General features: G+C 45.8%; 1 protein-coding gene across 3 annotated transcripts in view; it reads right to left on the bottom strand.

Annotated features, from left to right (window-relative positions):
• Nucleotides 1–25132, bottom strand: part of CFAP251 (cilia and flagella associated protein 251) — a 70073-nt gene that overhangs the window by 42692 nt on the left and 2249 nt on the right. For all 3 annotated transcript variants that reach the window (XM_060027982.1, XM_060027981.1, XM_060027984.1), the window contains exons 2-8: nt 23519–23937; nt 22456–22866; nt 16889–17029; nt 14409–14518; nt 9229–9340; nt 8828–8908; nt 189–266 (exon numbers count right to left, since the gene is read on the bottom strand). In XM_060027982.1, coding sequence (XP_059883965.1) covers nt 189–266; nt 8828–8908; nt 9229–9340; nt 14409–14518; nt 16889–17029; nt 22456–22866; nt 23519–23917 — 1332 coding nt within the window. In that variant the 5' untranslated portion in view covers nt 23918–23937. The remainder of the gene's footprint in view (nt 1–188; nt 267–8827; nt 8909–9228; nt 9341–14408; nt 14519–16888; nt 17030–22455; nt 22867–23518; nt 23938–25132) is intronic.

The raw sequence follows: 25132 nt of genomic DNA on the forward strand, positions 1-25132 counted from the left end.
CTTCTGATTTAATATGCTAATTTCCAATGGGACTAAAATAAATGCTATAATTAAATCAAAACATTTTAATATATGTTTATTGCTTTCTAAGTAGATACTATATTGTTACATTACCAAAAGATCTGTACTTAAAGAATAAACACATACTTGTTTATACATTTAAAACAAATGAAAATATTTCTACTTACCCACATATAATATATTGCTTGTGTTTTACTATTGCTCACCAATTCTTTATTATTTGTTGGATTAAAAGTAAGGTAGCTCTGAAATATAAAGTATGAAAATATGTTACATTATAATACATTTTCTGTTTCTCTCTGGTTAAGCTGAATGTTAAAGTTAAATTATTTTATTTTATTTTATTTTTTTGCAGTACGAGGGCCTCTCACTGTTGTGGCCTCTCCTGTTGCGGAGCACAGGCTCCAGACGCGCAGGCTCAGTGGCCATGGCTCACGGGCCCAGCCACTCCGCGGCACGTGGGATCTTCCCAGACCGGGGCACGAACCCATGTCCCCTGCATCGACAGGCAGACTCTCAACCACTGCGCCATCAGGGAAGCCCTAAATAATATCTTTAATTAAATAACTGAGTAGGAATATAAAACAGAAAAGACATGGGGGATTGCCCTGGTGGTCCAGTGGTTAAGACTCCACACTTCCACTGCAGGGAGCACAGGTTCAGTCCCTGGTCAGGGAACTAAAAGATCCCACATGCCTCGTGGCATGGTCAAAATAACAAAAACAAACAAACAAAACAAAAAAACAAGGAAAAAAAAGACATGGCATTTTGTAAGCAATAGGAATATAATTTAAATACTGAGTGTTAAAATTAATGGTCTCAAACGTGTTTCCTTTCTTATTTAGTCTTATTTATTATAATTCATCATCTATAAATTGGAGCAAGCAAAAGTAAACTAGTATATTCACCAATAACCTTTATTCTGTGTCCTTTTGGACAAAGACTGCTATGTATTCATTTCTAAATTTAACAGGGCCACAAGGGAACTTGGAATGAATGCAAAATATTGGAAGGGGGTTCTGATTCCTGCCAAGATGGTGTGTAGCATGGGTTGCCTGGCTCCCTCCCCAAAAATCAACCCTGCAGACACTATAGAAGTGAAGGAAACCTGAAATGCAGAAACTAAGTAACAAGTGAGAAATCCCTGGGGAGACAAGGCATAAGTCTTGAAATGATATATGCATGGGAGGCGGGCAGCTGCAGCCTGACATGGAGGGCTGCAGGAGACAGATGAGAGATGGGTTGGAGAAATGCTTCGTTTGTTTTTTAAAAATTTTTTTGGATGTGGACCATTTTTAAAGTCTTTATTGAATTTCTTACAATATTGCTTCTGTTTTACATTCTGGTTTGTTGGCACTGAGGCATGTGGGATCTTAGCTCCCCAACCAGGTACCAAACCCGCCCTCCCTGCATTGGAAGGTGAAGTCTTAACCACTGGACTGCCAGGTAAGTCCCAAGAAATATTTTTTTTCTTTGATTTTTTTTTTCATCTTTATTGGAGTATAATTGCTTTACAATGTTCTGTTAGTTTCTGCTGTATAACAAAGTGAATCAACGATATGCATACATATATCCCCATATCCCCTCCCTCTTGCGTCTCCCTCCCACCCTCCCTATCCCACCCCTCTAGGTGGTCACAAAGCACCAAGCTGATCTCCCTGTGCGATGCAGCTACTTCCCACTAGCTATCTATTTTACATTTGGTAGTGTATATATGTCCATGCCACTCTCTCACTTCGTCCCAGCTTACCCTTCCCACTCCCCGTGTCCTCAAGTCCATTCTCTACATCTGCGTCTTTATTCCTGTCCTGCCCCTAGGTTCTTCAGAACCATTTTTTTTAATCCATATATATATGTTAGCATATGGTATTTGCTTTCTGAGAAATGCTTTTTAAGTTCCATTCCTGCCTCTCCCACCCCATGTCCTATTCCTTGCCTGTTGACTGCTGCCTCATTTCAGGAATGTAAACTACCAATGCCAATGTCAGGTGATCAATTTCAGGACAACACAAAGGCCTGGGTGGGGTGAAGAACTGGTGAAAGCAAGTGCATGGATCAGGCCTCACAAAGGCTGAAAATCAGCCTCAAATCACCTCAATCTCTGATTAGACCGAGGCGACCACTTTGCCAAAGGCCTCTAAGAAGCGAAAGTAAGTCTTCCTTGGAGTAAGTTATTATCAACCTGAGCCTCAAATTATTCCTATGCTTTTTAAAGCACAACATCTAGCATTCAATGAAAAACAACCAGGCATAGGCAAGAGACATGTCCAAATGACTGAAAAACAAGGCAGAAAAGTAATCTACAGAAAGAGACCCCCAGGAGATCCAGGTTTTTTATGGCTGAGTAGTATTCCATTATATATATGTACCACATCTTCTTTATCTATTCATCTGTTGATGGACACTTAGGTTGCTTCCATATCTTGGTAATTGAAAATAATGCTGCTACGAACACTGGGGTGTATGTATCTTTTTGAATTAGTGTTTTTGTTTTTTTTCAGATATATATCCAGGAGTGGAATTGCTAGGTCATATGGAAGTTCTATTTTTAGTTTTTTGGGAAACCGCCATATTGTTTTCCACAGTGGCTGCACCAAGTTACATTCCCACCAACAGTGCACGAGGGTTCCCTTTTCTCCACATTCTCTCCAATATTTGTTATATTGTGGTCATTCTGATAGGTGTGAGGTGATATCTCACTGGGGTTTTAATTTGCCTTTCCCTGATGATCAGCAATCAGATAACTCTATTTTTTTTAAAAAATCAAGTGGAACTTCTAGATCTGAAAAAAAAATGGTTTAAAAAACACAAAATGGAAATTGAGTTATTTTTAGTGAGGTGGATGGACATAGAGTCTGTCATACAGAGTGAAGTAAGTTAGAAAGAAAAAAACAAATACCGTATGCTAACGCACATATATGGAATCTAGAAAAATGGTACTGATGGACCTAGTGGCAGGGCAGGAGTAAAGATGTAGATGTACACAATGGACTTGACAACACAGAGGGGGAAGGGGAAGCTGGGACGTAGTGAGAGAGTAGCATCGGCATATATACACTACCAAATGTAAAATAGATAGCTAGTGGGAAGCTGCTGCACAGCACAGGGAGATCAGCTCAGTGCTTTGCGACGACCTAGAGGGGTGGGATAGGGAGGGTGGGAGGGAGGCTCAACAGGGAGGGGATGGGGGATACTAACACAACATTGTAAAGCAATTATACTCCAATAAAGATGTATTAAAAAAAAGTGAATAAAGCATAGGGTGGGAGAAAAATAAATAAAAATAAAGAATAAAAAACAAAGGACCTCCCTGGTAGCACAGTGGTTAAGAATCCGCCTGCCAATGCAGGGGACACGGGTTCAAGTCCTGGTCTGGGAAGATCCCACATGCCGTGAAGCAACTAAGCCCGTGCGCCACAACTACTGAGACTGTGCTCTAGAGCCCACGAGCCACAGCTACTGAGCCCGCATGCCACAACTACTGAAGCCCGCGCACCTAGAGCCCATGCTCTGCAACAAGAGAAGCCACTGCGATGAGAAGCCCATGCACCACAATGCAGAGTAGCCCCCGCTCGCCACAACTAGAGAAAGCCCATGCACAGCAACGAAGACCCAATGCAGCCAAAAATAAAATAAAAATAAAAAATAAATAAATTTATTTAAAAAGAAAAGAATCCGCCTGCTAGTGCAGGTTCGAGCCCTGGTCCAGGAAGATCACACATGCCGTGGAGCAACTAAGCGTGTGCGCCACAACTACTGAGCCTGCACTCTAGAGCCCACAAGACACAACTACTGAGCCCACGTGTCACAACTACTGAAGCCTGTGCGCCTAGAGCCTGTACTCCGCAACAAGAGAAGCCACCACAATGAGAAGCCCGCGCACCACAACAAAGACTAGCACCCACTCGCTGCAACTAGAGAAAGCCCGCACGCAGCAACGAAGACCCACGGCAGCCCAAAAATAATAATAAAAATAAATAAATAGGGCTTCCCTGGTGGCGCAGCGGTTAAGGATCGCCTGCCAATGCAGGGGACACAGGTTCGAGCCTTGGTCCGGGAAGACCCCACATGCCGCAGAGCAACTAAGCCCGTGCGCCACAACTACTGAGACTTCACTCTAGAGTCCGTGAGCCACAACTACTGAAGCCCGCGTACCTAGAGCCCGTGCTCCACAACAAGAGAAGCCACCGCAATGAGAAGGCCGTGCACTGCAACGAAGAGTGGCCCCCGCTCTCCTCAGCTAGAGAAAGCCCATGCACAGCAACAGAGACCTAACGCAGCCAAAAATAAAAATAAATAAAAATTTTAAAAATGAACAATACATCTTTAAAAAAAAATTATGTTGGGTGAAAGAAGCTAGAGCCCTCCACAAAGAGTCTATTTCATAAAATTCATTAAAATATGCAAAGTAACATTAATAAACAGGAGAGTCGATGTTGGGAGATGGATAGAGGGAAGAGATCATACCTTGAAGGCCATAGTGAGGAGTCTGGGTTTTATTCTAAGGACAAGGGAAGGCATTGAAGGATTCTGAGTCAGGGAGTGATATGATATAATCCGTTTTGCTTATTTAAAAAATATTACTCTGGGGCTTCCCTGGTGGCGCAGTGGTTGAGAGTCCGCCTGCTGATGCAGGGGACACGGGTTCGTGCCCCGGTCCGGGAAGATCCCACATGCCGCGGAGCGGCTGGGCCCGTGAGCCATGGCCGCTGAGCCTGAGCGTCCGGAGCCTGTGCTCCGCAACGGGAGAGGCCACAACAGTGAGAGGCCCGCGTACCGCAAAAAAAAAAAAAAAAAATCACTCTGACTGCTGTGGGGAGATTGGCAAGGGTGCAGCAGGGTGCAGTAGAGATTAGCTGGGAGGATGCAGAGGTCATGCAGGCAGAGGTGACTGTGGTCTGGACTAGATGGTGGCAGTGCAGACAGGGAGGAGAGGAAGGAGTCCAGCATCGACCTTGGAAATAAATGGTACTTACAGCCATTGGGATGAGATACCCAAGAAGCAAGCATGGCAAGAAGAGGAAGAGGCAGAAGAAGAACTCCCAGAACCAAACCCTGAGGAATGCCAAGATTTAGAAGGTGTAAAATGAAAGAAGAAGCCACAAAGGAACCTGAGAAAGAACGGCCGGGGAGACAGCAGGAGAAGCGTCTTGTGACCCCACTGGGAAGGGTGTGATGAGGGTTCAACAATGTCCGTTTGATTTGGGAACACCAGTGACCGTGATAAGCATAGTTCTGATAGAGCTGTGGGTGGGTGGAGGACAGATGAAAAGAACAGAAATGTCCATCAACAGAGGATGGATAAATAAGTTGTGTGACACTCAAAGAACAAAACACTGGGCTTCCCTGGTGGCGCAGTGGTTGAGAGTCCGCCTGCCGATGCAGGGGACACGGGTTCGTGCCCCGGTCCGGGAAGATCCCACATGCCGCGGAGCGGCTGGGCCCGTGAGCCATGGCCGCTGAGCCTGCGCGTCCGGAGCCTGTGCTCCGCAACGGGAGAGGCCACAACAGTGAGAGGCCCGCGTACCGCAAAAAAAAAAAAAAAAAAAGAACAAAAAACTGTACAGCAGTGAAAGTGAATAGGAGTTACAGCTCAAGAATCGACATCAGTGAATCTCAGAAACAATGCTGAGCAGATGAAGCAATTAGTCTGATTCCAAACATAGAAAGGTCAAGAACAGGTAAAATGAAAGAAGACAGTATTGAAGGATACATACATCACTGGGGAAAAGTATAAAGAAAAGCACAGGCAGGTATAACACAAAATTTGGGATAATGGTTAACTCGGGAGCAAAGCTTGGGATGAGATCGGGGAGGGGAACACAGGGGTTTCTAGGGTTTCGGTAACATTCTATTTCATGATCCAGTGGTGAGCACACAGGTACATTTTATTTTCTTCCTTAAAATGTACACATTTTGCATGTATGCCTTATTTAGCAATAAAGTGTAAAGAAGTCAACTATTTCTTGCAAAAAAAAAAAGTAAATGAGACAAGGAAGTAGAGAAAGCAAGTGTGGACAGTGCTTCTGAGAAGTTTCCCTGGGAAGAGGGGCAGAGGGCGTAGCTGGAAGGAGACGTGGGGTCGGAGGAGTTCTCTCAGGACCGGTGGTCCTGAAGCGTGTTTATTCTCAGTAGAGGGAGAGTTGACAGCTGCAGGAGAAGGGCCCTGAGGCAGCCAGCGGTGTGGGGGGGGAATCTAGTGCGCTGGCCCTTCGCCGCAGTCAGAGGGGAAAAGAGAAGATGGCGGGGTTGAAGGTGTGTTGCAGGCTGGGGAGGGAGAACAGGCCCGTGTTTGTATCTGATGGCTTCCATTTTCTCAATGCAACACGGGGTTGGGGGCGGTCACCCGCTGAGCATGGGAAGCAGGGAGTGGGGAGGTGGGACGAGCAGGTGTGAAACTGTCGTCTCTGGAAATGAAAAGTGTCACAGCCGACCAGAGCGGCCAAGCCAGGCCCAGAGCCGTCTTGAAATTCGTGACTGAATTGCAAGCAGGATGAATCCGCTGGGTTGGGTGCTTCTCCCCAGCTGCATTCAGCCCACTGGGGTCCAGGTCCAGAGGAGGCTGAGGGTGGGGCTCACCCAGAGCTGGGGGGGCTTGTGTGGTGCTGTCCGGCAGCACTTCCCGTTGGGGTGGAGGTGTTCTAACACCTGTGCTGCCAGCAATGTAGCCACCAGCCGCATGTGGATAATGAGTGGCTGAAATGTGGCTAGTGAAGCCGAGGAAACGAATTTGTACTTTAACTTTAATCAATTTCCATTTTTGTTTGTTTGGGTCACGCCACGCGGCTTGTGGGGATCTTAGTTCCCCAACCAGGGATTGAACCTGAGCTCCCTGCAGTGTAAATGCGGAGTCCCAACCACTGGACCGCCAGGGAATTCCCGAAATTTCAACAGCCATGTGTATTTAGCAAAGTTGCAGTATAGAAATCAGTTGAAGTTCTATACACTAACAATGAACATTCTGAGAAGAAAATTAAGAAAACAATTCCACTTAATAATAGCATCAAAAAAAATACTTAGGAATAAATTTAGCCGAGGAGGTGAAAGATTTGTACGCTGAAAACTACAAAATGCTGCTGCTGCTGAAAGAAATTAAAGAAGACGTAAATAAACAGAAAGACAGGGGCTTCCCTGGTGGCGCAGTTGTCAAGAATCCGCCTGCCGGGAGATCAGCTCGGTGCTTTGTGACCGCCTGGAGGGGTGGGATAGGGAGGGTGGGAGGGAGGGAGACGCAAGAGGGAAGAGATATGGGAACATATGTATATGTATAACTGATTCACTTTGATATAAAGCAGAAACTAACACACCATTGTAAAGCAATTATACTCCAATAAAGATGTAAAAAAAAAAAAAAAGAATCCGCCTGCCAATGCAGGGGACACGGGTTCAAGCCCTGGTCCGGGAAGACCCCACATGCCACGGAGCAACTAAGCCCGTGTGCCTGGAGCCTGTGCTCCGCAACATGAGAAGCCACCACAATGAGAAGCCCGCGCACCGCAACAAAGAGTCGCCCCCGCTTGCCACAACTAGAGAAAGCCCGCATGCAGCAACAAAGACCCAACACAGCCATAAATAAATAAATAAGTAAAATAAATCTATTAAAAAAGAAACAAATAAAATAAACAGAAAGACATCCATGCTCCTGGACTGGAAGACAATCCTGTTAAGATGACACGACTACCCAAAGCAATCTATAGATTCAATGCAATCTCTATCAAAATCCCCAATGCATTTTTGGTAGCAATAGAAAAACCCATCCTAAATACCCAGGTATGGCTGGTAGCTTTGAGAAGTAAGGAAATTGTGGGGGGCACTTCCCTGGCGGTTCAGTGGTTAGGACTCCGCGCTTTCACTGTCAAGGGTGCAGGTTTGATCCCTGGTCGGGGAACTAAGGTTCCACAAGCCATGTGGTGTGGCCAAAAAAAAAAAAAAAAAAAAAAAAACAAGGAAGGAAATTTTTTTGAGGGAGCAGAAGGAATGTTGGCGGAGGGAGAGCAGGAGAGACATAAAGCTGATAATGATGTGTGCCTTGCTGAGTCCAGTCACCCAGACCCCCTGCTTGGGTTCTGGTTCACACAAGCCATGTACATCCTTACCACAGTGTCTGGTACACAGTAGGTACTCAATAAATGCAGGTGAATGACGGCTGCGAGCATGAATGAGACGATGCAGAGCAGCACAGTCAATGCTCTGGGTGCCCTCGGCAAGTCACCTCACACAAATCGAGAATAATAACTCCCCTATAATAAGAGCAGTTCAGAACATGCTTCTAGAATAAGAAAGGCTGCTAGCTGGGTGACTTTAGACCAGTTATTTGATAGTTAATCGTAGTAATATGAATCCCACAGTAACATCTTCTCAGCATGTTTGCATGGGTTACATGAGATATTGTATGCAAAGAACTTAGCACAATCTGGCACATAAGAGGTGATCAAAAAAATTAGCAGAGCTTCCCTGGTGGTGCAGTGGTTGGGAGTCCGCCTGCCGATGCAGGGGATGCGGGTTCGTGCCCCAGTCCAGGAAGATCCCACATGCCGCAGAGCGGCTGCGCCCGTGAGCCATGGCCGCTGAGCCTGCGCGTCTGGAGCCTGTGCTCCGCAGCGGGAGAGGCCACAACAGTGAGAGGCCCGCGTACCGAAAAAAAAAAAAAATTAGCTATTATCATCAAAAATAAAATGAGATCATGGACAGGAGTTTTTTAAAAGCTCTTGGGCACCATAACAAAGCTCCAGTAAAACAAAAAGTAGTTTTGAACTGGCTTCAGTGTACCTTTAGGTGGATCTTCACAGGCTCGAAATGAACTCACCTGAAAACCATACTCTTTGGGAAGGTTAAGAGTGCAGGCCGGTGTTTCCACCGCTAAAGTCCACCTCCAGATGCAAACTTTCTGTAAGTGATGGCAGACAGAGGAGAGTGAGAAGATTCCTGAAGGGTACTGGAGGAACCTACACCTCTTGTGGTAAGCCAGTGACCTCCGCTAACTAAGCAAAGCACAGTGAGCTAAGCCGCAGGCAGGGAGCCCCTGACCGGTCACCCCCCCTCCACCCAGAGAACCACAGACGCCACATGGCCTGAGCAGGAGCCCCTGACCGGTCACCCCCCTCCACCCAGAGAACCACAGACGCCACACAGCCTGAGCACAGCTGCTTGCGGGGACACTTGTGACGGGCGGGCCAGCCGCTGAAGCTGCCGTGACAAGCCCTGTACCTGGATCTCAGCGTCTGAGATGGTCGCCAGGTACTTGGCATCGTGGGTGATGGCCATGGCCCTGATGCCGCCACCTTCTGGGCAGCTGTCGAATATCGTGTGCACAGGAATGCTGCAAGACAGGATGGGGGACACCCAGGTCAGGAACAGAACAGCTACGGAGAAACAAACGTGGTCCACCCACATGATGGAAAGTTGCTCCGCCATAAAAAAGGAGTGAAGCACTGACACAGGCGACAACACGGATGAACCTTGAAACCATGGTGCTGAGTGAAAGAAGCCAGACACCAAAGGCTACAGATTGTATGAGTCCATTTATATCAAACCTCCAAGACAGGCAAATCCATAGAGGCGGAAAGCAGGTGCGTGTTTTCCAGAGGGTAGGGGAGCGGGATGTGAAGGCTGATGGTTTCAGGGTTTCCTTCTGCGGTGAAGAAAATGTTCTGCAACCAGATAAGAGGCAGTGGTTGCACCACACTGTGCATATACTAAATGCCACTGAGTTGTTCACTTTAAAATGGTTACTTTTATGTTATGTGAATTTTACCTCAAATTTAAAACAAAAACTAACTCAGGGCAGCACGTAAACATGCTATTTGTTCTCTCCTGGAGCTCTAGTCTCTCCTTCATTATCGAGCGCTGATTCTGTGCCAGGCGTGAAGGATGAGAACATGAAACAAGACGTCTAGGACACCATCCTAGCTCTCAGGAAAGCCGGCGTCCTCCTCCAGAACGGGGAGTGTAAACAAGCACAGGCTTTCTCGACAGCACCTTCCCTGCATCTGTCAAAATCCTCAATGCACAGACCCTAAGACTCGCCAATTCCACTTCTACAACTTTTTTTTCCCTAGAGAAATAATAGCAAAAGTAAACAGAGATAAATGCCAGTTCATGTTTATTGTGGCACTGCTTTAATAGCAAAAATCTGGAAACAACATAAATATCCATTAATACGGGATTTGTTTAAAAAATATCATGGTAAACCATACAATGAAAAAGCATGCCACCTTCAAAATGAATGAGGTAGATTTGGGAAAGTGACCAAAGTTTTGTGGAAAAAAGCAAATAGCAAAACAGTAGACGTAGCATCATCCTGAGAGAGAGAGAGGAAAGAGAGAGAGAGAGAGAGAGAGAGAGAGAGAGAGAGAGAGAGAGAGAGAGACTCTGTGTGTGTGTGTGTGTGTGTGTGTGTGTGTATGTGTGTGTAGAAAAAAGTCTGGAGGAATGAACTCCAAACTACATGGTGACTCTGGATATAGGTTTGGGTGAAGGGGGACTTACTTTTTTTTTTTCTTACACGTCTGTATTGTGTCACTGGCAAGACTTTAGAACTGTAAGATGCAGACAAAGCCTTAACACACGCAGAATTTAATTAGATGATATCTGAATACCTGAGAGAGCCAAAGAAATGCAAGAAACAGCTGAAGCAATGATGGAAGTAAGCTGTGATGTGGTGGGGGTCCCTGACTCCCACTGGAAGAGTGGGTGGTAGGAAGACTTAATCCCGGAACGCGGGCTATGCAGACCCCCCGTTGGTTTTTCATTATGGAGACCTTGTTACAGCAAATATACACAGGCCTCAGCATGTCACACAGGCCTCAGTATGTCACATCGGTGTCCCAATTGGCTGGAACCAAGTCTGTGCCCTAGCTGAGGACCTGTCTGGTTCTCTGTCACTTGAGATATTTTATCCCACTGAGACGTGGCCCCAAAAATTGCCTTGGGAAGGGAGTCCTAAAGTTGTTGGGAATGACATAATGACGTTCTTCGTGGGAAGGTGTATCTCATCCCCAGGGATATTTAGAATTAAATGCAGAGAAGATAAGTCAGTTGGACCTGTACTCTTAACATATTTGTGATAAGAGAATTTGTTCCTTTTTTTAAGAATGGGTCATGTTTAAGAGAATTTAACATATTAGAGTCTCTAACAGATTAATTTGTGATTCTAATTGAAAGTCTGTAGTTGATTTAGACTTGTGATTTTAAATTCAAATTGTATTAGGTTTATAAACAATACTTGAACACTTAAGAGAACTTAGGACTTGCCATATTTATGTCTAATTTATTAGATTTACAAGAATTACTTAAGTACTGGTGAAGGATTTATTTGTTAATCAGACTACTAAAGAACTTAAAGATGAAACTGAATATATCAATTTCTAAATGCAGTTTAAAATGTTTAAAAGGAGTTAATAAAATTTGTGAGACCAAACATTAATCAAAGCCCCGTTATAGGCAATTGCAAAAACACGCTAGATTTACGGAGTAAGATTTAAGTTGAACTAATATCTCAAGGAAGAAGTACCGTTTATCAATTTAATAAGGTGAATATTAATTCTAAAACCAGAGAATCCTTTCTGGGTTCCCAGAGTCATCATTTGCAATATCATAAAACTCATATCGACATATCATTTTAATTGTTAACCACAGATACACTTCACTTTGTAATTTTAAAAAATGACTGCCAGAGTCACCTCCGGTCTAGTGGGGGAGACAGCTCTATAAACAAGAAAAAAGCAAAGGATAAACACTGTTTGAATGGAGGCCAGCTCTGCCTGGGGCAGGGGAGCTGTCAGCAAAGGCTTGAGAGAAGAGAGGCACCAGAGGGGCCCATCCTTCCTGCCTCAGGACTTCCTGATGCAGGAGATGACTTTCCCTCGTGTGTGTCAGGTGGATGTGCCATTTCTTGCAGCTGAAAAGCATGTAATCGCTAGAGATGACCGCTAGGCAAGCAGAAGGGAATTTGATTTCGTGGGGGAAGTGTTCGCATGGCTAGGATGTGAGCGTGTACTCCCTTTAACAAGGGCTGAGCTGACAACGGGCAGCAGGGGAGCCCGTTAGGATTTTGCGCATGGGAAAAGATCACGCTCAAAATGTTGTAGAGAAAAACCATATGATGATATATGATGATGGCCATACATGTGTATTTTTTTTTTGGCCTCGAGGCAGGCAGGATCTTAGTTCCCTGACCAGGGATCGAACCCGTGGCCCCTGCAGTGGAAACACGGAGTCTTAACTACTGGACCACCAGGGAAGTCCACTTACACATGTGCATTTAAAACAACATCAGGGGGCTTCCCTGGTGGCGCAGTGGTTGGGAGTCCGCCTGCCAATGCAGGGGATGCGGGTTCGTGCCCCGGTCCGTGAGGATCCCGCGTGCCGCGGAGCGGCTGGGCCCATGAGCCATGGCCGCTGAGCCTGCGCGTCCGGAGCCTATGCTCCGCAACGGGAGAGGCCACAACAGTGAGAGGCCCGCGTACCGCCAAAAAAAAAAAAAAAATCAACAGATGAATGGATAAACAAAATGTGTTATATCCATGCAATGGAATCTTAAACAGCTAAAAAAAGGAATGGAGTACTGATTCATGCTACAACATGGAAGAGTTTTGAAAATATTATAAGTAAAAGAAGCCAGACACAAAAGCCACATATTGTATGATTCCACGGACATGAGATGTCCAGAATAGGCAAATCTTTACAGCTAGAAAGTAGATTAGAGGTTGAGGGGAGGGGAGAATGAGGAATTCATTAGTTCAGATTTTCTGATTGGGTGCTGTGAGTGTTCTGGAGATAGTGGTGATGGCTGCACAACACTGTGAATGTAATTAATGCCAGTGAATTGTATATACATTTAAAAGTGGTTCAGTGTCACGGAGGCTGGTTTGAAGAGCGAAACTGCAGTGGGGGAGATCGGTCAGGAGGCTACTGCAATGGCCCAAGCAGGAGAGGGTGGGCAGAGGCGGTGGATGTGGGTTCAGAAGTTATTTGGAGGTGGAGGCGCAGGACTTTTGGACATTTTAGCAGGAGATGCCCACGGGACATGCAGGTGGACTGTCCTCCAGCAGCTTCCCCATCAGCAGACAGGAAACACTGAGACGGCTGTTGAGAGTAAGATGGCGCAGTTTCAAACCCTGGCTCTGCTCCTGCCTGGCTGGAGAACATCACCAACAGCATCCTCACGCCCTGAGGCCACAGCTAAGGAATGGCCAGAGGAGGATGAGGCTGAAAAGAGTCTGAGAGGGAACAGACAGCAAGCAGGATGAGGACCAGGGGACATGGTGTCAGAAGGGCCAGGGGAAATGATTAGGTAATATGGCCCTATGGAGGCCACCGGTCACCTGGGAGAGAGCAGTTCCTGTGTCACAGAACATTCAACATAACTTCTTCCTAAACTTCTTCTCCACCTGGACTCGTCCACCCCCCACCTCACCCCATCCCACCCCCCTACACACCCAACCAAGGCCTTACAATCTTGTCAGTGAATCTAGCACTACTCTCTGCCTCTAGTACCAGGAATTACGAAAGGACACAATTCTGTGAGCATCTATCCTGGGCCAGGTGCTGTGCTCTGATCTTCCTAACAATCCGGTAGGGTAAGTAAAGTAGATCAAATAGCGCCCCCTCGAAATTCATTCCACCCAGAACCTCAGAAGCGAGCTTATACAGAAAGAAGAGTCTCTGCGGATGTAATTAGTTAAGATGAGGTCATACTGGTTAGGGTGGACCCTAAACCCAATGACTGGAGTCCTTATAAAAGAGAAGACCTTACAGAGAGACACAGAGGGGGAAACGCCACATGAAGATGGAAGCAGAGGCTGGAGTGACGTGTCTACAGGTCAAGGACCACCAAGGATGCCAGCAACCACCCAAAGGAGGAGGGGAGCATGGGACAGATTCTCTCTCAGGGCCCCAGGAGCTCCCTGCAGACTCCCCAATTTCAGACATTTGGCCTCATGAACAGTGAGAAAATAAATTTCTGTGATTTTAAGCCACCCAGATTGAGGTAATTTCTTACAGAGCCCAGGGAAATGAAGACAGTAAGTACGATTAGTCTTTTTTTTTTTTTTTTTGGGCAGATGGTGAAAGTCACATAATTTCTCCGGGTCTCCCAGCTGGGTGAGTGTGAGTTAGCCTCCCTCAACCCTGTCTGCCTGGGGGCCACCGACAAACCAAGTTTCTGGGCTTAGAGAGCCAAGAATCACCCATGGGAAATTCACCAAAGTAATGTCATCCCAACAGGCCTTGAGGCAGTAAGACAGCCTCCCCTGAGAACCTCGCCCCTCGTCCTGCCTCCCAGCACCAGCTTCTGTATCCCTGGACCGGCATGACTCCTTTTTTGGCGGGTCACGGTGGCAGACGCTGTACAAAAACGCGGGGGGAAGTGGCTACGACATGCCTACCCCGTGAAGCAGTCCCATATGATTATCAGGCATTCGGGCCCTTTGTCAGCCGTGGCGACCCAGCGCCTGTCTTCACTGATGCAGAGGCAGGAGATGACGTTGGGGTGGCCCTGCAGACGTGGAGAGAAGTCGCTCTGAGACAGGGGTTGGGGGGGGCCCAGCCCTGGCACCAGCAGGAAAGGCAGGGCCCCAGAGGCACACCTGAGCTCCCTTTCCAGATGCCGCTGGCTGAAAATCCTACTCCCACCCGCCTTCCCTGATGTTTCTCTACAGCCAGAGGTTTTCAAACTTCCCCTCAAAACACTCTCAGGGTAAGCTGCACTCCCTGCAAGAACAGTGGCTTCCTAGGGGTCGAGGCGTATACCCGACTCTGAGCCCACGTTGAGAATACATGTCCAGGTCCCCCCACCTCCAGCCCCCTCGAACCTCCCTACCAGCCTCATCTCCCCCAAAACTGCTCACTCAGGTCACTGAGCAGCTCTGGAACCAAAGCCTCCTCACGGGCCTCTGCTTTCACTCGTATCCTCCTACGATCTTCCCCACACAACAGAGGAATCTTCTGGAAACACAAACAAGATGGCAGCCGGGAAACAACCCGTTTCCCTCCTTCCGTGTCACCCCTCGCTCACTCTGGCCTCTGTCTGGGCCTCATGCACGAGGCCTGAAAACTCGGAGCTCTGTCTGTCTGGGATGCTGTTCCCCGGCAAAACGGCCCCAGGCTAGCTCATGCTCAGCCTTCAGGTCTTGGCACAAACAGCACTTTTTTATTCCCTGCCCACCCAATCCAGAGGAATCTCCTCTCACCCTGATGCTTCCCTCTTAGAGCATTTTCACGTTTCCTTTCGAGCAACTGTTAAAATCTTTAGGTATATGCTTCTGTGTTCACTTGTTTAACGACTGTCTCTCCATGAGGGGGGACTAGATCTATGTTGTTCATGACTACAGACCCATCACCTGAAACATAGTGGTTATGATAAATACACGTGGGATGAATGAACGAACGAACAAATGGCCAAGGCCACTCCCAGCCATCCAACTCTGCGGAGGCTGGACGCCTTCCTACTTCTCAGCCCCTCTGCCCCGCCCGCCCCCCTGACTCTGAGCCTGCCCACCACACTGTGCTTTCTCCCCCTGCCGCTACCTCTGTGCTCAGTGCTACACATTCAACTAAGCTCTGAGAAGGGCTGCTTGCTGACTGTGTGTGTATTTCAGGACTTCTAGAAAGCAAATTCCTTAAGTTACACCCACGTGTCTTGGATCCCTGGCACGATGCTGAATACTGGCTGAGCTCTTGGAAAATACTTTGTGAAGTTTCTGATCTAGGCATTGACTAAGGAAGGTCCTTATATGTCAACTGAAAAGGGTAACATGGAACTGTTTACCGGGTTAACTAGTGGAAAGTCGGACACCAGGAAAACGTGACATTTGGACAGGTAAATGATGAAAAAGGGGTCAAAAACATCCGGAACAGAGGAGGCAGAGCACTGAGGGGAAGGCAGGCATGTGGGGCATTCGGGGAGGCACAGAGCAGGGTGTAAATAAAGCCAGGTGCTGGAGGGAGGAGACAGGAGGAAAGACTGACCCACTTAATGCTTTGAAGTCAGGAGACCTGGATGTAAGACCTGGCTTCAGCATCTGCTAGCACAGCCTTGGGCAAGTCAGCTAAATCCCTCTGAGCCTCAGTTTCCTCTCCTGTGAAATGGGAATATTAACACTCACTTCTCAGCAGGAGTAGGAGGATCAAAGCCCTTTGAGCCCTGGAAAGGAGTCTGAGTGTTAATTAGGTCCGAATCCCTTTGCATCTCACCATAGTCCTGTGGAGACAACATGGTCTCTCCTGACCACGTTTTTACAGAAATGTAAAAAAATAGATGCTTTAGATTCTAGCTACTATAAAATTAAAGTCAACTGCTATTCTGATTAGAATCAGAGAGAAAACGAACAATAAAATGTGTTCCTAAAAAAAAATTTGCTATGGTTCAGAAGAGAAGAGGGAAAATGTGTATGAGATGGAATGAAGTTGACCCCTGAAATAAAAACCAAAGTGCTGGACTTCCCTGGTGCCACAGTGGTTAAGAATCCACCTGCCAATGCAGGGGACACTGGCTCGAGCCCTGGTCCGGGAAGATCCCACATGCCACGGAGCAACTAAGCCCGTGCACCACAACTGCTGAGCCTGCGCTCTAGAGCCCGCGAGCCACAACTACTGAGCCCACGTGCCACAACTACTGAAGCCCGCGCAACTAGAGCCCATGCTCCGCAACAAGAGAAGCCACCGCAATGAGAAGCCTGCGCACCACAACAAAAAGTAGCCCCTGCTCGCTGTAACTAGAGAAAGCCTGCACACAGCAACAAAGACCCAATGCAGCCAAAAATTAATTAATTAATTAATTAATTAAAAAGCAACAACAATAACAACCAAAGTGCTGTATTCAGGTTAAAAACAACCTCTTTCACTTGAAGTAAGAAAACCTGCAAACCTGAAGATGGTGCTGGTTATTCTTGAAGACATTGTAGATGACCGCAGTGTTAGCACTGGCATACAGAAGAACTCTCTGGTTTTCATCTTGAATGTAGTAAACAGGAAGGGAACTGTTCCATCCGAACGACCAGGTCATGGCCTGGAAGACAAAGGTAAAACCGGGAAGACGCTACGGTGCACGAACCCAGAGCTGTGATGCCGGGTACTCCCGGCCTGAGTCCTGGAGGAGAAGGATTCACATCATCAGCCAATGAAGAGACATCACCTTGAGAAGTCCTCAAGAGCACGCTACACCGTGGATGACGCCTGAAAATGGGATGCTACGTGAAAGGAGCCAGATGCAAAGGACCACACACTGTGTGACTCCATCTACATAAAATGTCCAGAATAGGCAGATCCGTAGAGACAGAAAGCAGATGAGTGGTTGCCAGGGGGTGAGGGGAGGGGGAATGGGGAGCGACTGCTTACTGCGTATGGGTTTCTTTCTGGGGCGACGGAAATGTTCTGAGAACAGGCTACAAACCAATCAACTGTATACTGGAAAAGGGAAATTTTCAGACATAGAAAACAAACTTATGGTTACAAAAGGGGGAAGGGGGGGTGGGAGGGATAAATTAGGAGTTGGGGATTAACAGATACACACTACTATGTATAAAATAGATAACCAACAAGGACCTACTGTATAGCACAGGGAACTATACTCAATATCTTGTAATAACCTATAAGGGAAAAGAATCTGAAAAAGAATATATATATATATATATACGTATACATATGAATCACTTTGCTGTACCCCTGAAACTAACACAACATTGTAAATCAACTATATTTCAACAAAAATAAATTTTAAAAACTTTTTTTAATTTTAAAGGGTTAACTTTACAAGGATGTGGAGAAACTGGGACCCTTGTGCGTTACTGGTGGGAGTGTGAAATGGTGCAGCTGCTGTGGAAAACAGTATGGAGGTTCCTCAAAAAACTGAAAATACAATTACCATATACTCCAGCAATTACACTTCTGGGTATCTACCCCAAAGAACAGGAAACAGGGTCTCAAAGAGATATGTGTACACCCGCGTCCATAGCAGCATATTTCACAGTAACCAAAAGGTGGAAAAGAAGCCAGTGTCCATCAACAGATGAATGGATAAACAAAAGGTGAGTATTATTCAGCCTCCAAAGGGATGGAGATTCTGACACATGCTCCGACATGGACGAACCTTGAGGATATTATATAAGTAAAATACACCAGTCACAAAAAGACAAATATGAACTGAATGGTTCCACTTATATGAGGTCCCTAGAGTAGTCAAATTCATAGAGACAGAAAGTAGAAGGGCAGTTAGCCAGGGACCGGGGTGGGGTTGGGGAGCTGGTGTTTGTGGGTACAGTGTGTGTTTCACAAGATGAAGAGGGTTATGGGGACGGGTGATGATGGTGGCTGCACAACCATGTGAATGTGTTTAATACCATTGAGCTTTTACACATAAAAATGGTTAAGGTGGTAAATTTTATGTTATGTGCCTTTTACCACAATCTTTTAAGAAAAAGTTAAGAGGGTGGATTTTATGGATGGGAATTCTACCTCGATTTGAAAAGAAAAGCTACGTGGTGCTTACACAGGCGTGTTTGCTGTGTAAGAATTCAATGAGTTCTACACTTGCGTGTGCTCTTTCTGTTTATACGTTATATTTCAATAAAGACGTTTCCTTTAAAAAAAGAAAGTCTTCAACAGTAAATAGAAACAACTTCCTATTCATCTTCTCCCCAGGACCTAGACCCAGCTCAGTACCAGACACACAGTGAGCACTTAATGTCGTGAAATTCAATTTACTGAACGAGAGTACGTAGAATGGACAAGTTATAATAAAGTCACTAAGTAACTTCGTAAGAAAGGCAATTATTCAGCCTGGGTATTTGTTCCTTATACACGATTTTCCCTGGAAGGATAAAGTATAAAAGAGACAAAATTCCCTCAGGAGGATTAAAAATTCCACACTGCCAGGAACAAGTCCAAAATAAAAATTTCATGAAATGAAAAATAATAGGTACTATAAATCCAACTACTGCTTCCAATTCAATAGTAGTTTGTTTATGTATATTTTTGTATTCAACGTCTCTTACAAAAATTACGGATAAACTGTGGTACATTCATACAATGGAATATTATTCAGCAATAAAAAGAAATAAGGTTGCAGGCCATGAAAAGATGTGGAGGAACCTTAAATGCATGTTGCTAAGTGAAAGAAACCAGCCTGAAAAGGCCACAAACTGTATGATTCCAACTACATGACACTGTGGAAAAGGCAAAACTATGGAGACAATAAAAATCAATGGTTGTCAGGGGCTTGTGGGGGGGGGGGATAAGGGGGAGGGAGAGATGAACAGGTAGGGCACAGGACATTTTTAGGGCAGTGAAACTACTCTGTATCAAACAACAATGGTAGATACATGTCATTATGCATTTGTCAAAGCCCAGAGAATGTACATCACAGAGTGAACCCTAAGGTATAAACTATGGACTTTAGGTAATTCTAATTCATCCATATTGGCTCATCAATTGCGACAAATGTACTGCACTAATGCAAGATGGTAATAATAGAGGAGACGAGGGGGGAAGGAGGCACAAGGGAGTATGTGGGAATTCTCTGTGTTTTTCATTCCATTTTTCTATAAACCCAAAACTGCCCCCAAATAATAAAGTCTATTTAAAAAATTAACCAAGGCTGATGTGGTAGAGTATTTAAAGTGATGGCTAAGTGATTAGTTACCAAAAATCAGTGGGTTATATGGGAGCATAGAAATGAAATCTGGTGATGAGATTTCCCTGGCGGTCCAATGGTTAAGACTCCGAGCTGCCACTGCAGGGGGCGCGGGTTCCATCCCTGGTCGGGGAACTAAGATCCTGCATGCCTCACGGCCGAAAGAAAAAAAAATAAAGAAATGAAATCTGGTGAGTTTCCTTTCTGATCTTTAATGATACTTAAGGTTACATTGATGTACCGTATATTTCTCCCAAGACAGAGTGGGCAACGTGGCCGATTTCTCTCTCCTACACCCTTCATTCCCCATTCTCTCCTGATTCCATCTGCTCATTCGCTGTAATTTATATTTATATTTAGGTCTTTTATTGTGTGGGTGTGAGTGGTAGAATCACGGAATCATAATTGCCTCAAGCTGCAACTTCTAGGAACGGAACTATTTCATATCTGGCTGGTTCTTAAGAGCCAATTTCTTCAAGTGAGATGGTTCTTTTGGAAACCTGCTAATTCTAAAAGGCCTTATAGTCGTCCTGGAAATTTATTTTGAGATTTAACAGATTAGTTATAAAAAGAAAACACTCTTAACTAGACTCCTGTCTCCACGTAAACCTCTTTCAAGGTCAAAACTAGGCTGACCTCACTCAGTAGTAACAGAACTTCCTTGCTTGAGCAGCCCTCACGTTAACCGAAATCACACAGTACTAACACTCATCGCATTTTCCACTACTTTTAACACTCATGGCGAATGATGATGGAGACAGCCACCTCTTACATCAATCTTCTTCTAAAACATGGTCATCTGGAAAACAAAACTTTATTGTCAAAATCAGATTTCACTGTATTTGATAGTTATATGATTCCTTCTCATAAACACATGATACCTTGTTACTTGGCTGGAGGTGGTATTCACGGTTAGGTCTATTTACCATGAGCACTGCGAGTTATTACAGGCCTTTGGGATAAGCTGGGGGAGCCCAAAGGAAAAGGAGGATGCTGCGAGCACAGAGATGGAGGGGCACACACTCACTGAAGCACCTTTGGTGAGAGCAAGAAATTAGAAACAGCATGAATGGCCATCAATAAGGAAACAGCCGAATTTAAAATGAGGAAGTGGATATACACGTACTGATACAAAAAATCCTCTAAGACATGTTAAGTGCAAAAACATTTATGCACAAATGCAGAATATCTCACTGCAAAAACGAACAACTAAAAACACAAATCGTGTGCGTGTGTGCGCACAGATACATGTTTACATATGTACCAACAAAGGTCTGGAGAGATACAGTTATACCAAACTGCAACAGTAGTCACCTCAGGAAAATGGGATTGGGATGGGAGTGTGTTCGAGAAGAGGAATCTTTGCCTTTGTATATTTTTTTTTATAAAGAGCACTAATTCATTTTAACAAAAAGAAGAAACAATAAAGGTGAAAGGAAAGGAAAAAGAAAGACGGCGCACCCAAAGAGCTAAGCAAACCTGCAAAGAGAGGCCTAGGAAAGTTTGGTTCTGCGGTGAGTCCAAGGCTAACGGGGGCCCAGACCTGTGCAGTGGCTTTTGTCAAGTCCAGGTAGCTGGGGCCTGGATAAAAAGATCGCTTGCTCTAATTAGTGATGTTACCTGATTTCTGGTTAGTTGGCTAAACAAGACAAATGTCTTCATGGGCTCTAAAACTCAATTATTCTTGGGACTTCCCTGGCAGTCCAGTGATTAGGACTCTGAGCTTCCACTGCAGAGGGCAAGGGTTCAATTTCTGATTGGGGAACTAAGATCCAACATGCCGCTCAGTGTGGCCAAATAAATAAACTCAATTATTCTTTCTTTCTGACTGAGCAACTGCAAGCTTGAACCTTTAACTCCATTGCTCAAAGTCAGCCAAATCTACAGAAAGGAGGCTGTCAGTTCTCTGCACTTCCCCCTCGGCATCCTTCCGTCACCACCACCAGCACAACCGTCACCACCATCACCTAGTTGTTAACACTTGTCAAGTGCTCGCTCTGTGTTAGGAACTGCATTAAGTACACACAGTCCATCACTTACAAATCTTCCAAAGGCATGAATCTACGGTGGGGGGAGAAAAAAAGATGAATCCTAGGAAACAATTTTCAGAAAGTAGCAGATGGAGGAAGAAAGAAGGAGAAGGGGAAAAAAAAAACCCTCCTCTTCCTTCTCTTGGCAAATGATAATATTTTTACCCTCGCAGATGGCGCCTCCCTGGAACACTGTCAGCGGCAGCAAAGGCAGACTCCTTTGGACCGCCTGGTGCTTTTCCCGGTGGCTTTCACTTTTTCCAGACCTTTGACTTACTTATCTATCTTGGGATGGATAGTTTTAGGAACCTGTGGTGGTTTTAGGAGCTGGTAAAGGGATCAAGCCAGTTACAGCAGAAGAGGCGAGAAGAGGAGGGAAAGGCAAGGAATTGGTGGTATGGAGGAGGAGTATCATGATGTGGGAGAGAGAGAGGGAAAGGGAGGGAGAGAGACAGACGGAGCGAGAAGAGAGGGGAAAGGGGAGAGGTCGATTCTGAGTCTCCCCCAAGAAAACAGCGTCCTATACAACGGACAAACCACGTGTGGAATTTCCTGCCTGCAGAGCAACGCTGCTGAACCCAGATGCAGCGTTCCTGTCCACATACTGTCACACATGTCCAGCCACAGCTCCAAACTGAACTTTACAAAGACACAGGTCTGTGATTAGCTTAAAAAGGAGCTTTCTGGTGGTATTTTTTTCCATATGCATAAAATTCCCCTATTTCACAATACTCTCAAAACACTGGGGGAAATTTAAAAGCATGTTGCACTTACCAAGGGATACACGTTGGCACCGTCATCCTTTTGGAACAAAATGTCCTCGGTGGCAGTGGAGACCAGTGACCCCTTAGGGATCCTTGCTTTGGGCTGGAATTCTTTTTCTTTTTTCTCATTTACGTATAATACTCTTGTTTCTTTTCTCCCTTCTCTCTTTTCTGGCTCCAAGTCTCCCCTTTCTGGTTCCAAGTGTCTCCTTTCTTGTCCCAATTCATCTTGGGGCCTCTGGTCGGTTCTCTCTGCAAGCTCGCCCGAAGGCTGCTTTTCGGGGGAACTAAGCTGTTGTTCCGCAGAAGTGGTTAGATCCAAATCAAGAAACTCTAATTGCGAGGCCATGCTTGGAAGTTCGAATGTTTCCAAAAGCTCTGATTGTAATGAATGCTTTGACTCTCTACCACTATAGGTTTTCTTAAAAAAGAAATAGAAAGGAGATTGTGATTCCAAATACAGTACACGCTGCTACATGCCCTCATTTAGTTTCCTTTCTCTTCCTAATCAGCCAGTCTTAGTGTTAGCCTCACATCGGAATTATGAAGCACTTTTTAAAAAGAGCCTGGGACATTCTGTACTCAAATAACATGAATCGTGGGTGTGTCAGGTTTATCCTTGGCCTACTAGCAGACCCACAACAGCAGAATTATTCTTCTAAGTGGCACTGGTGGCCTCCAAAAGCACCACAGAGCCACAGAGAGTCACTTCTCCTTGGACCAGAGGTGATTTCTACAGGCTGTTTAGACAAGCACACTCCAGCTAACCCCTGTCCTTTAAGTCAGCCCTGGTACACACCTCCTCCAGGAAGCTTTCCCTGATCATCCTCCAAGCTGGGTCAAGTGGCCTTTATATAGATACATATCTCCTAGGTACCTCTCAATCACTGCACTTAGTTTTATAATGTTTGCCTCCCTACATACCCTAGAGCTCCTTAAGAGAATGGATTGTGTCTTACTTGGTTTTATATCCACAGAGCCTGGCAGGTAAGTGGGTAACAAGCATTCAATTAATGATTAGGAATGAATGAATGAACAAACGAATGATTGAATGAATGAAAATTCCTACTTACTGGGAGTGTTCCTGACAAGACTGATTGGGAATCAGTTGGTGTAAGTCTCTCCAAACTGATCATGGACTTGGTGATTTCTTGGGGCTTCACTGTGGTTTCTTCATGTGCTCCTGCTGCCTCCTCCTTCCCAAATTCTTCCCCCTCTTCTTTCCCCTCCGCTCCCTCTCTCTCCGCTTCCCCCTCCTCCTGAGACCCTCTCCACGCTAATGTGTTATCTTCTTTTAATTCCTGTTGCATATTTTCTAGCCCTTCATCATTTGGATATTTTTCTTCTTCTTCTTCTTCTTCTTCTTCTTCTTCTTCTTCTTCTTCTTCTTCTTCTTCTCCTCCTCCTTCTTCCATTTCTATTTCTCCATATTCTTCTGTTTCTTCCAGTGGGTTTTCCTCTGCATCTGACATTCTTCTCTTTGGAGATGTCTCTAGAGAAATTTTGAGCATAAAAGTCAGCAGGGCCCTCTGTTTTCCATTTTGATTTCCTGGTCCACAAACCCATCAATGAAATGTGCAATACCAGCTCTGTTCCTTTCCATGGGAATAAAAAGAATGCCATACTCCTGGGAAAGCCTGTCTCAAATCTTTAAAAATATTGATCCCGGGCCTCATCTTTCTGAGGATAATTTTAGAGCCCTCTAACTCAGTGTATATATATTCATATTCCCACAGGCAGCAAAATGATAACCCAGGCATTAGCAACAGTTCTAATAATACGAATGGGGAAGAAGCAGGTACCTTAGCGGTTAAAAGTGTTGGCTTTCCAGTCAGCCTCTCCTGGCATTGAATCCCAGTTCCACCACTCAGGTGCTCTGTGACCTTGGGCAAGTCACTTTACCCCTCGGAGTCTAAATCTGCTCACAGGCAAAATTAAAATGATAACCCTAAATTCTGGGGGTGTTGTGAAGATTAGATGAAATGACATATGTAAAATGCTCCAGTTGCAGCACAGACTGCTTGAGAAATGGTAGCAGTCTAGAAAGTTAAAAAGCCTAGCATGTTCTCTCGTTTATTTCTTACAGCAAACTTAAGAGTCTGAAGCTCTGAGAGGTGAAGTGACTTATTCAAGATCATACAGCGAGTAAGAAGCAGACCTCTCAATGTTCAGTTCCGCCATCTGAAAAATTGCTAAGATTTCAAGTCTAGGGCCCTTAGTACAGAGCCTCTTCCGACTGCCAAACTTTGCCAAATTCCTCATGGGGGGTGCGGGGAGCAGGTGTGTGCGTCCGTGGGGGCACAAAGCCCAGGCGTGGACCCTTCCTCCAGCTCAGGTCTGCCTGGAGCTGCCCTAGGGCGAGCCCAGGTGGGGTGAGCGCCCCCCAAGAGGCACCAGGCCCCTCCTTGCCGGGGCCCCCGCCCCTGACTCACAGAGCGCGCCCACCCTGGTCCTCAAAGGCCGGGGTCTTCCCGCCGCGTGAACCCCTTGTCCACCTCCCGGCCTCCAGCTGCCGCCGCTTTCTCCTCCAAGGGCTCCCTAGTTACGGTCGCCACCCAAGCCCCGTCTCCATGGTAATCGCTGCCGCCTGCAGGCGACGGGCCGTAAAGCACGAAGGCTGGACAGCGGTCACGTGCCCAGAAAGCGGCGGGAGCGGGAGCGGGGAGCTGGTCGAGCTCGCCCCCTGC

This window comes from Delphinus delphis, chromosome 13 (assembly GCF_949987515.2).
Source record: "Delphinus delphis chromosome 13, mDelDel1.2, whole genome shotgun sequence".
NCBI lineage: Eukaryota > Metazoa > Chordata > Mammalia > Artiodactyla > Delphinidae > Delphinus > Delphinus delphis.